Source organism: Sinohyriopsis cumingii, chromosome 18 (genome assembly GCF_028554795.1).
Source record: "Sinohyriopsis cumingii isolate HCF-2022 chromosome 18, ASM2855479v2, whole genome shotgun sequence".
In the NCBI taxonomy this organism is placed as follows: domain Eukaryota; kingdom Metazoa; phylum Mollusca; class Bivalvia; order Unionida; family Unionidae; genus Sinohyriopsis; species Sinohyriopsis cumingii.
Genome location: NC_142978.1, coordinates 17,254,476 through 17,267,593, shown reverse-complemented (window position 1 = coordinate 17,267,593; position 13,118 = coordinate 17,254,476). Strand labels below are relative to the sequence as shown.

Genomic DNA, 13,118 nt, shown 5'->3' with positions numbered 1-13,118 from the left:
ACGTTTCAGTCTGCACCAAATAGAAAGAACATGCCATTTCTACTTGCAATAGCTTCACGTGGGAAAAGATAAGGGTTTCTGATCAGTCTTAACAGAACTTGATTCCTAAATGACGTGCTGGATTGAGATTCGAAACTGCTCTAGAAGGAGACATCTTGACAAAAGAAACTGTAAGTCAACTAATAATCGGCAACTGCATAAACAGCATTTTTTAAATGTTGACCTTTTCCGCATCAAGTTAGATTATAAGATCACTCTGGATGCAATCTTTGAACCTAATGTTATCATAGTCTTAACAAAGTTCCTGGCCGGGCACCAAGTATCAAATCAATTATTAACTGAACACAATAATAAGGCTGATTCTGCCTCTAATTGTAAGGCAGGAATGAATAAATTTTCATGCAAACAATATTGATATAGAAAACTTAAACACAATAATCCAGCCCTGATAAAAGCCAGTTTCCTATCCAAAACATTCAAAGTTGTCAATATGCTTAGAAATTACCAAGTGAATAACTATTGTCATACATTCAGATAGACGCAAATATGTTTTCCTCCAAAGATAATAATCTGAATATTTAATATATCGTCGTTGAGAAATATTAGCTATGTATTATTTTGTTTACAAATTAAATGTCACTGGTCAAGGAGACGACTATATTGACTTTTGGCTAAGATCAAATACAAATCACAGGTATACATAGCGTAACCATTCATACCATACAGTAAACAATTCAAATTCAATACAACTAACACCGGTTTAAGGTAGATATGAACCGACTAACAGGTTTAACGTGGATAGATTTAATTTATTGGCCCAGGTCTTCCTATTGTGTAACTACTATAAATAACTACACACTATTTAAACATGAGCATTTCATTATAAATCTCTTAAACAAATAACTGGTACATTCCAGTGCCACGTGAACTAATGTCAACCAATTAAAGGCTAGTTCCAAAGCTTGATAAAATCGTAGAGGCTGATTTTCAGGTCGACTCTCATTACATTAATCAGTACCTCAAGACATTCAGCTACTGTATTGGCCATCGTCTTATTATATATTTTAGAAGATCTGTTGCATTAATAGCAATATAGTTTTGTATGCTTTAATGCTACAACTTAGATGATGTGTTTCATTCAATGTTTATTGTTCACACTCCTTGTTGTTGGCAGCCAGTCACAAATGACCCAAGCATCTGGTACAAGTGACTGTCCAAGATTCGATTACGAGTACAAATTGTTAGAGAGACTTCTAAGAGCTGAATTTTCTCAGAGAGAAACGGATTCTATCCTCATACAACTTCAAGAAAAGGTAAAAGCTCTTGAAACAGATATAAAGGAGAAACATTTCGAAATTCAGCGACTTATAGAAAAGAAATCAAATGGTAAGTGTCTTTTATTATTCTTCTTTGTGCTGATCCCTGTACAAATCTAAATTGCTTAATAATGTGTTCTTTATTACTTTGCTGTAAGTTATTGCAATATTCAATCAAGATAACCAACTGTTACTTTCGACATCTGTAACTAAGATGTTAACTGGATTTTTTCTTAAATAACCATATTTCCTTCCGTTCTGTAATTCATTTTATGAAATGAATAATTTAGCGTATTACATTGAAAATTTCTGGGAAATGGTCTTTTGCGGTACATCAACGTATCCTCTCAGCAAAGGCCAATAAATTGCAGCAGGTGAACTCATTTGTTTTGCAATGATAATTGTGCTTATAGGCGACTAGATTTACTTCTTTAAAGGATATTTGTTACTACTCTTATCTCAAGGGCTTGGGTCGACATACGTGAGATGGGGAAGGAACACATGTCCAGAAAACGGTACAGACCTAGTATACAAAGGTACGACAAACTGTATCTTATTATGTCGATAACTGTTAAACAATTGTCTAACAAACTCTCTCTCTCTCTCGCTCTCAGATTCCTAACAGATAAGATGGCACATAAAAATAGCATGGTTATGACTGTTCTGTTTATCGTACAGAAAACAAATGTTGCAAACAAAATGTAAATCGAAACTTTCACATGCTCAGGTTGTATATCGCTATGAAAATATTTTGCTTTTATTAGGGTAATATGTGCGTGGGTGAAGTTAGAGTGGAACATGATTTGCCTTATCGCAACATAACAAGGCGCTGTTTTATACCGAATATGAGTAGGGAAACACAGTCACGTGAGGTAGATAAGATCGTCTGAGGCACGATCATGTAAGACACACGGTGTGTTGTTCCATGACTAGTTTTACTTTGCTCCAATCATTGACATTTGCATGAATTCGTGAACACCGTTGAAGTTTTAATCGTCCCAGGCTGTATGTACAAGTGCAGATTAGTGTCATTTTTCGCGTCAAGGCTTCGCAAGATAAATAAGTTATTTAGTCCATTTCATGTCAGTAAAATGTCTTTCACATCTACACAGCACAATAGTTGACCCTGGCAGGTCCGACGGTAGAATTCGAACACGTTAACCACTGAGCCACCGCGGCTGTACGTGCCACTTCTAATTGATTCATAGCGAAGGGTTATAATAAATCTCCAGCGAACCATCCTATTTATAGAACAGTCTGAATTTGCTTACATAAATATTTACATCTGAGAAGAACCCTATTTTGTATCAAATCTATGTTTACCTATAGAAGATCTGATTGATCAGGTGGTAAATGTAGATGTAACAAATATTTTTGTTTGAGGGATGGAACGATGTAAATAGGTGCTACACATAGCTATGCTGGATAGTATACGGACTGGATAACCTGCTTCGCATATGTATGCAAATTAATCGCATTATTTTAGTGATGATCAACAAACATATTTAAATTAACAAGCAATGAAATTAGTTTTTTTGTCAAGTTTATTTTGAGAAAGAGAGCCATACCTTCAAAGACTATTTTTAAGACATCGATCAACAAACGTTAAAGTCATCGATAAAAAAACTTGATCAATCTGCATAATTGTCGGTGTCATTCGTTGTTCAATGTTTCAGTAAGTGAGGAAGATCCATGTAATTAAATAATGGCTTTTGTTCAAAACTCTACAAAAGCATTCTCATCAAACCACAGCCTTAGCATGTGATATTTCGAGGATTTTTCTACTTCAAAATATAAATCAAATGAGCTTAATAACATTATTAACGAAGTAAAATTGGACAAATGCCTGTTATGTAAGGTTTTTATATGGATGTCATAGTTTTCATTCTCATAGCTAACATAAATATAAAAATAATTATTTATTTACATGTTTATATATGTTTAAAAAGATATCCTTTAGAATATGCACTGTTAAATAGATGGAAGATCGGCTGCCTTTACTCTAAGTGAGGTTTTTGTTGTAATTCTAGGACATAATGATCAACGACATTACTGTCTCTGTGACAATATACTAAATATAAACCGATTATATCAGCATAAGCGCAACATAACTTTGAGGCATCAAGAGTCAAAGAAGTTGTTGTTACTAGCGAGACAATACTCGTAAAGTTTTTACCACAACCAATGAGAGATCGTTTTGCATAATGTAATATTTGCATATCATTTGCTAAATTTTACTTTCAATGGCTCATTTGCGTTATCGTACAATATCTTACCATTTTCCAACGCAACTTTGTTTATACTGTATTTTTACCCTCTGTGACCGTTTCCAACAATCTCACTGCAACTGAAAGGATGTTGCAATACTCCTTGTTGTTTTATTATTGTACGGTTATTTCTGTCTACCGTTTCTGAACTTTTACTCCAAGCACCCAACTAATACCATTTTATTGTATCGCTTTTCGTGTTTCAAAAACCGTTCAGATGCTCAAAAATTGAAGTTGCTTCGGTTGAAGAAGTATGAAACACATTCCTTAATGATTATTAGTTTTGAGTTATTTAATATGCACTGCCAATAATTTACTACTTTACCCTAGGATTTGCTGGTGGTTCATTCTGGATTCACCCTGGAAGTGCTGCTGACTTACTTTGCTTGCCAGAGAATCCTACATGGGGGGCGAATGTTGGAAATACCGATTTTAGTGGACTTATCTACGGTGCAGAGTATAAAGTATACAGTGGAACTAATCCTTTTTTTAGTGTCTCAAATGATCTCGACGTGCCATGTTCTGTGTGTAGAACTACACGCGCAAACATACTCATGATCCCTGCTAGAACGAATTGCTACCCAGGGTGGAGCATGGAATACACAGGGTATCTGGTGACTGGGCATTATAATCACGCTTGAGCGACAAACTACGTTTGCGTGGATGCAAACCCAGAGTCAACACCTGGAAGCATTGTTAATAAAGAAGGGCATCTGATGTACATAATTCAGGCCAAATGTGGATCACTACCGTGTCCACCATACGTTGAAAATCGAGTTATAGCCTGCGTTCTTTGTTCAAAATGAAACCTGTTGTATCGTCGTTGTACTCGGTGTTATAAAGTGTTCATTAGACCAGTATCTTTATCTTGTACACGTAGATGCGATGTATCTCCTAATGGCCGCCATGACAAGTATGTTTAATAAAAGTCGTCACAATCATGACTCTTGTTACGTTTAATGACATAGGACTTTTACAATACCAAACATTTTCTATCCGTCATTGCAAAGCTATATGAAGGAATTATTATTCAAAACATAGCATTGCAGTAAAAACATGTTTTAAAAGCTAATTATGCGCTTTAAACTAGAACATATGTCAATGCGCGATTAAGTTTTTAAAAATAAGTCACAATCTTGACACTATGTGAAGGTACCGAAATCCTTTTCTTTATTGATGACTGAACCTAGCATGGACTACAGCTATGCTTTATCTTCAGAACATAGATAGATAGATAGAGAGAGAGAGAGATAGACAGACAGACAGATATATAATATTATTGTGCAAGTTAGACACCTTTCAAGTGTCCACCACTAGGAATCTAATTCGGGTTTATCAGTGAAACTGCGCTAAAAACATTTCCTGCACGCACTAATTCTCTAACCCTCTCTACGAAGTGCACAATCTAAAATAATAGGATGTTAACTTTGCCATATGCATAAACGTTCGAGAGTAGTAGACATTTTCGGATGGCGACCCAGCTATTGATTGCCAATTATTATGTTTTCATTGTCAATCTGTACATGAAAAAGAATATTACAAGATACAATTTGTTTAAAACACATTTCCTGTAATGGAGATGCTCGTGGTGGAATTTGTTTTTTAATTTTCGTTTCAGTCACGTTTCTGATTAACATATTTCTTAACCTCCTTGTAGGTTTGAGTACAAAGACTAAATTGTTTTAACCATCAGATCATATAATGGGTCATTTACAAGTTATCGTAGCTATCAAAATTATGTTTCTTTAAAGCGATTAATCTTTTATTCTGTCATATGAGTCCAAATTCGACTTTAGGACGCCTTTATTGATCAGAATATCAATATTGACATGAATAAATGTTATTGTATAAAATATTCCAGCATAAAAATAAAATGGGCAAAATGTTTGGAAAGCAAATGATCGATTCAGTTTATGATCACATCGGGTGTCATTGACACATATGATGAGAAATTAAAATAGAGATTATGAAACAAGCGCGCACTAGCTCAGGAATAATGACACGGCACTCAAAGGAAGGTTTTATACAATGTTTAATGAATTTGGCTATCACTGAGCATGCTTGTTTCTCACAATTAATACTCGAAGTTACTGTTCAATGTCATTATGTTTATATAATTCAACCAGAGAAAAAAACCAGCACTTTTATATGTATCAAACTAAAGATATCAAAGAATATGTTTAGTACTTTATATTATTTTTAATTTAACTTTTACTCAGCCTTAGATTTTGGGTGTGCATCATTGTTATTAATGTTCATCAGATAATGCTATAAAATGCAAGCTGACAACTGGCAGAGCTAAAAGTCAAGTTTAAAGTTTAATATAATTTCTATCCCGGAACGGAATCTTTCTCTTTCCAACGACATCAGCCTCTTTAAAATAAATTCTTCAGCAAATACGGAATTTATTTAATCACCCATTCCTTTTTGAGACGATTAATCCTAAACGGATGCTGCGTCACAGGTGTTGAATCTATAATGTTAGCATTATGGTAGATTTTATTTGTTGCTGTTAGAACATCTGGAAACGTGTCGTCATGTTCAAATAATAGCTGTTTTAATTCATTCATTTCTTGCAGCTGCTGATGTACCTGTTTCTGGTCATGATCCTGCAATATTTCTGAATTCCGAAGATCAGTTTCTCCAGAGTAAAAAACAGTCCTATTTCGTTCCAACCTTTAAATCCTCACAGCTTGGGACACGTACAATTAAATTGACTGAATGATAAACAGTGCTAGCTTTGTCAACATACCCCTCTAACATATGTATATGCGAGAGATGTTTTTGCTTTCGCCTCCCAGGCTTGTTAATGATATAAAGTAACTTACATTCTTTTTAACTTCATGAGGACCATAATACTTAGCTCGAAGAGGACTTTGAGGTATGAACAAGAGAACCAGAACTTTATTAGCAGGCTTGGCACACCATTCCTTTGTATTTCTGTCATATCTTACTATCATTTTTATTTAGTCTTGCGTAAAAAAACGACACAATCTAGCATTTTGTTGCTAAATGGTTTGTAAATCCAGATTTTGGTTGCAGATGTGCCTTATTTATCTTTTTTTAGTTTTCTAAACATTCGACAAAGTGTGACACAATCTACAGTAAATCAGAAGCATTACTTTAACTTTTTGGCCAATAAAATGATTCAAAATCATGTGATAAATAATAATGGCGCCTAAATAATCAAGTAAAGATTTTTCATGGGCTAGACTAAGAACTTGCTGTCAGTGCGAACTAGAAACAACAATTTGATACATCAATAATCACTGATCACTAGCGAGTATCTCAGGTGGTCTACATTTTCTCGTAAGGACCCCATTTTAACGAAATCACAAACGATCCGTGTGTGATTTCAGTTTCGCTAATAGCCTTCTGAAACAAACGGTATCTCAGAAACATGTTCATGTTCGACGACGAGTAATTGTCGTTTGTCTCCTGATTAGGATAAAGAGAATGACTAGTTAAACGAAGTTCATTGTGATCAATCCCTTTTAAATGAACAATACCAGAAGCAAATATAACCTCATCAAAAATCCTGTCCAATCCATATGTCGCTAAAACGAATGATTTCCTGATCAACATTATTCTCAAGAACTTTCGTTGCCATGGCTCTAATCACTACACAAGCTGGGTATAAATCAGGCTTTGCATTTTCAATTAGTTTGACTTTATGATCCAAACAATGTTGTTAGTTACGAATGGATTAACCACAACCTTATTTCTAGCTGGGTTTTTTCCTAGTAATAAATGAAAGCACTTGATGAGTATAGAAGTCACAGTTCCGACCGTCACAAGTTCTAAGACTATGTCTGATCACCAATTTACACAATTGAGATTAACTTTAACAAAGCCGCACTCTACTTCTTGAATAAGAACAATTTCATTAAAAGACTTCTCAGAAAATGCAAAATACCTGATAATAAAAGAATCTGAGAAATTACTGTATCTCTTAGAATACTAATAGTGACTGACTGGCTATAATCACCAATATGTGATATAGAAGCATTCCACATAAATGGTTCATAAGTTTCCATACTACAATCAGACTGGGTTTTGTTTGATTCATCAAACATATTGCTTCCAATACATCACCCTGACCTTGATGTGGGAGAACTAAGAGCGTTAATGATTATGTTGCTAACGTTTCAGTCTGCACCAAATAGAAAGAACATGCCATTTCTACTTGCAATAGCTTCACGTGGGAAAAGATAAGGGTTTCTGATCAGTCTTAACAGAACTTGATTCCTAAATGACGTGCTGGATTGAGATTCGAAACTGTTATAGAAGGAGACATCTTGACAAAAGAAACTGTAAGTCAACTAATAATCGGCAACTGCATAAACAGCATTTTTTAAATGTTGACCTTTTCCGCATCAAGTTAGATTATAAGATCACTCTGGATGCAATCTTTGAACCTAATGTTATCATAGTCTTAACAAAGTTCCTGGCCGGGCACCAAGTATCAAATCAATTATTAACTGAACACAATAATAAGGCTGATTCTGCCTCTAATTGTAAGGCAGGAATGAGTAAATTTTCATGCAAACAATATTGATATAGAAAACTTGAACACAATAATCCAGCCCTGATAAAAGCCAGTTTCCTCTCCAAAACATTCAAAGTTGTCAATATGCATAGAAATTACCAAGTGAATAACTATTGTCATACATTCAGATAGACGCAAATATGTTTTCCTCCAAAGATAATAATCTGAATATTTAATATATCGTCGTTGAGAAATATTAGCTATGTATTATTTTGTTTACAAATTAAATGTCACTGGTCAAGGAGACGACTATATTGACTTTTGGCTAAGATCAAATACAAATCACAGGTATACATACCATAACCATTCATACCATACAGTAAACAATTCAAATTCAACACAACTAACACCGGTTTAAGGTAGATATGAACCGACTAACAGGTTTAACGTGGATAGATTTAATTTATTGGCCCAGGTCTTCCTATTGTGTAACTACTATAAATAACTACACACTATTTAAACATGAGCATTTCATTACAAATCTCTTAAACAAATGACTGGTAGATTCCAGTGCCACGTGAACTAATGTTAACCAATTAAAGGCTAGTTCCAAAGCTTGATAAAATCGTAGAGGCTGATTTTCAGGTCGACTCTCATTACATTACTCAGTGCCTCAAGACATTCAGCTACTGTATTGGCCATCGTCTTATCATATATTTTAGAAGATCTGTTGCATTAATAGCAATATAGTTTTGTATGCTTTAATGCTACAACTTAGATGATGTGTTTCATTCAATGTTTATTGTTCACACTCCTTGTTGTTGGCAGCCAGTCACAAATGACCCAAGCGTCTGGTACAAGTGACTGTCCAAGATTCGATTACGAGTACAAATTGTTAGAGAGACTTCTAAGAGCTGAATTTTCTCAGAGAGAAACGGATTCTATCCTCATACAACTTCAAGAAAAGGTAAAAGCTCTTGAAACAGATGTAAAGGAGAAACATTTCGAAATTCAGCGACTTACAGAAAATAAATCAAATGGTAAGTGTCTTTTATTATTCTTCTTTGTGCTGATCCCTGTACAAATTTAAATTGCTTAATAATGTATTCTTTATTACTTTGCTGTAAGTGATTGCAGTATTCAATCAAGCTAACCAACTGTTACTTTCGACATCTGTAACTAAGATGTTAACTGGATTTTTATTAAATAACCATATTTCCTTCCGTTCTGTAATTCATTTTATGAAATGAATAATTTAGCGTATTACATTGAAAATTTCTGGGAAATGGTCTTTTGCGGTACATCAACGTATCCTCTCAGCAGAGGCCAATAAATTGCAGCAGGTGAACTCATTTGTTTTGCAATGATAATTGTGCTTATAGGCGACTAGATTTACTTCTTTAAAGGATATTTGTTACTACTCTTATCTCAAGGGCTTGGGTCGACATACGTGAGATGGGGAAGGAACACATGTCCAGAAAACGGAACAGACCTAGTGTACAAAGGTAACACAAACTGTATCTTATTATGTCGATAACTGTTAAACAATTGTCTAACAAACTCTCTCTCTCTCTCTCTCAGATTCCTAACAGATAAGATGGCACATAAAAATAGCATGGTTATGACTGTTCTGTTTATCGTACAGAAAACAAATGTTGCAAACAAAATGTAAATCGAAACTTTCACATGCTCAGGTTGTATATCGCTATGAAAATATTTTTCTTTTATTAGGGTAATATGTGCGTGGGTGAAGTTAGAATGGAACATGATTTGCCTTATCGCAACATAACAAGGCGCTGTTTTATACCGAATATGAGTAGGGAAACACAGTCACGTAAGGGAGATAAGATCGTCTGAGGCACGATCATGTAAGACACACGGTGTGTTGTTCCATGACTAGTTTTACTTTGCTCCAATCATTGACATTTGCATGAATTCGTGAACACCGTTGAAATTTTAATCGTCCCAGGCTGTATGTACAAGTGCAGATTAGTGTCATTTTTCTCGTCAAGGCTTCGCAAGATAAATAAGTTATTTAGTCCATTTCATGTCAGTAAAATGCCTTTCACATGGACACAGCACAATAGTTGACCCTGGCAGGTCCGACGGTAGAATTCGAACACGTTAACCACTGAGCCACCGCGGCTGTACGTGCCACTTCTAATTGATTCATAGCGAAGGGTTATAATAAATCTCCAGCGAACCATCCTATTTATAGAACAGTCTGAATTTGCTTACATAAATATTTACATCTGAGAAGAACCCTATTTTGTATCAAATCTATGTTTACCTATAGAAGATCTGACTGATCAGGTGGTAAATGTAGATGTAACAAATATTTTTGTTTGAGGGATGGAACGATGTAAATAGGTGCTACACATAGCTATGCTGGATAGTATACGGACTGGATAACCTGCTTCGCATATGTATGCAAATTAATCGCATTATTTTAGTGATGATCAACAAACATATTTAAATTAACAAGCAATGAAATTAGTTTTTTTGTCAAGTTAGGGTTTATTTTGAGAAAGAGAGCCATACCTTCAAAGACTATTTTTAAGACATCGATCAACAAACGTTAAAGTCATCGATAAAAAAACTTGGTCAATCTGCATCATTGTTGGTGTCATTCGTTGTTCAATGTTTCAGTAAGTGAGGAAGATCCATGTAATTAAATAATGGCTTTTGTTCAAAACTCTACAAAAGCATTCTCATCAAACCACAGCCTTAGCATGTGATATTTCGAGGATTTTTCTACTTCAAAATATAAATCAAATGAGCTTAATAACATTATTAACGAAGTAAAATTGGACAAATACCTGTTATGTAAGGTTTTTATATGGATGTCATAGTTTTCATTCTCATAGCTAACATAAATATAAAAATAATTATTTATGTACATGTTTATATATGTTTAAAATGATATCCTTTAGAATATGCACTGTTAAATAGATGGAAGATCGGCTGCCTTTACTCTAAGTGAGGTTTTTGTTGTAATTCTAGGACATAATGATCAACGACATTACTGTCTCTTTGTGACAATATACTAAATATAAACCGATTATATCAGCATAAGCGCAACATAACTTTGAGGCATCAAGCGTCAAAGAAGTTGTTGTTACTGGCGAGACAATACTCGTAAAGTTTTTACCACAACCAATGAGAGATCGTTTCGCGTAATGTAATATTTGCATATCATTTGCTAAATTTTACTTTCAATGGCTCATTTGCGTTATCGTACAATATCTTACCATTTTTCAACGCAACCTTGTTTATACTGTTTTTTTTTTTTTCCCCTCTGTGACCGTTTCCAACAATCTCACTGCAACTGAAAGGATGTTGCAATGCTCCTTGTTGCTTTATTATTGTACGGTTATTTCTGTCTACCGTTTCTGAACTTTTATTCCAAGCACCCAACAAATACCATTTTATTGTATCGCTTTTCGTGTTTCAAAAACCGTTCAGATACTCAAAAATCGAAGTTGCTTCGGTTGAAGAAGTATGAAACACATTTCTTAATGATTATTAGTTTTGAGTTATTTAATATGCACTGCCAATAATTTACTACTTTACCCTAGGATTTCCTGGTGGTTCATTCTGGACTCACCCTGGAAGTGCTGCTGACTTTCGTTGCTTGCCAGAGAATCCTACATGGGGAGTGAATGTTGGAAATACTGATGCGAGTGGATTTATCTACGGTGCAGAGTATAAAGTATACAGTGGAACTAATCCTTTTTTGACTGTCTCAAGCGAGCTTGACGTGCCATGTTCTGTGTGCAGAACTACACGCGCAAACATACTCATGATCCCTGCTAGAACGAATTGCTACCCAGGGTGGAGCATGGAATACACAGGGTATCTGATGTCTGGGCATTATAATCACGCTGGAGCGACAAACTACGTTTGCGTGGATGCAAACCCAGAGTCAACACCTGGAAGCATTGTTAATAAAGAAGGGCATCTGATGTACATAGTTCAGGCCAAATGTGGATCTCTACCGTGTCCACCATACGTTGAAAATCGAGTTATAGCCTGCGTTCTTTGTTCAAAATGAAACCTGTTGTATCGTCGTTGTACTCGGTTTTATAAAGTGTTCATTAGACCAGTATCTTTATCTTGTACACGTAGATGCGATGTATCTCCTAATGGCCGCCATGACAAGTATGTTTAATAAAAGTCGTCACAATCATGACTCTTGTTACATTTAATGACATAGGACTTTTACAATACCAAACATTTTCTATCCGTCATTGCAAAGCTATATGAAGGAATTATTATTCAAAACATAGCATTGCAGTAAGAACATGTTTTAAAAGCTAATTATGCGCTTTAAACTAGAACATATGTCAATGCGCGATTAAGTTTTTAAAAATAAGTCACAATCTTGACACTATGTGAAGGTACCGAAATCCTTTTCTTTATCGATGACTGAACCTAGCATGGACTACAGATATGCTTTATTTTCAGAAGATAGACAGAGAGAGAGAGAGAGAGAGAGACAGACAGACAGACAGACAGATATATACTATTATTGTGCAAGTTAGACACCTTTCAAGTGTCCACCACTAGGAATCTAACTCGGGTTTATCAGTGATGCTGCGCCAATAAACATTTCCTGCACGCACTAATTCTCTAACCCTCTCTACGAAGTGCACAATCTAAAATAATAGGATGTTAACTTTGCCATATGCATAAACGTTCGAGAGCAGTAGACATTCTCGGATGGCGACCCAGCTATTGATTGCCAATTATTATGTTTTCATTGTCAATCTGTACATGAAAAAGAATATTACAAGATACAATTTGTTTAGAACACATTTCCTGTAATGGAGATGCTCGTGGTGGAATTTGTTTTTTAATTTTCGTTTCAGTCACGTTTCTGATTAACATATTTCTTAACCTCCTTGTAGGTTTGAGTACAAAGACTAAATTGTTTTAACCATCAGATCATATAATGGGTCATTTACAAGTTATCGTAGCTATCAAAATTATGTTTCTTTAAAGCGATTAATCTTTTATTCTGTCATATGAGTCCAAATTCGACTT

The 13,118-nt window shown here is 34.9% G+C and overlaps 1 protein-coding gene and 1 pseudogene across 1 annotated transcript; both read left to right on the top strand.

Moving 5' to 3' along the window:
* The first annotated feature begins 1,184 nt into the window (after nucleotides 1–1,184).
* Nucleotides 1,185–4,389, top strand: LOC149776157 (uncharacterized; annotated as a pseudogene).
* A 4,521-nt stretch (nucleotides 4,390–8,910) lies between these two features.
* On the top strand, nucleotides 8,911–12,126 carry LOC149776156 (uncharacterized). The gene is made up of 3 exons (XM_089942599.1): nucleotides 8,911–9,112; nucleotides 9,506–9,577; nucleotides 11,651–12,126. The coding sequence occupies exons 1-3, from the start codon at nucleotides 8,911–8,913 to the stop codon at nucleotides 12,124–12,126; spliced, it is 750 nt and encodes a 249-aa protein (XP_089798725.1).
* The last annotated feature ends 992 nt before the right edge of the window (nucleotides 12,127–13,118 follow it).

Excerpts from the sequence above, each read along its gene's own strand:
- LOC149776156 (XM_089942599.1), top strand. The coding sequence starts at position 8,911 with ATGACCCAAGCGTCTGGTACAAGTGACTGTCCAAGATTCGATTACGAG. Across the intron at positions 9,113-9,505 it reads TACAGAAAATAAATCAAATG|GGCTTGGGTCGACATACGTG; the intron begins GTAAGTGTCTTT and ends TCTTATCTCAAG. Across the intron at positions 9,578-11,650 it reads AACAGACCTAGTGTACAAAG|GATTTCCTGGTGGTTCATTC; the intron begins GTAACACAAACT and ends ACTTTACCCTAG.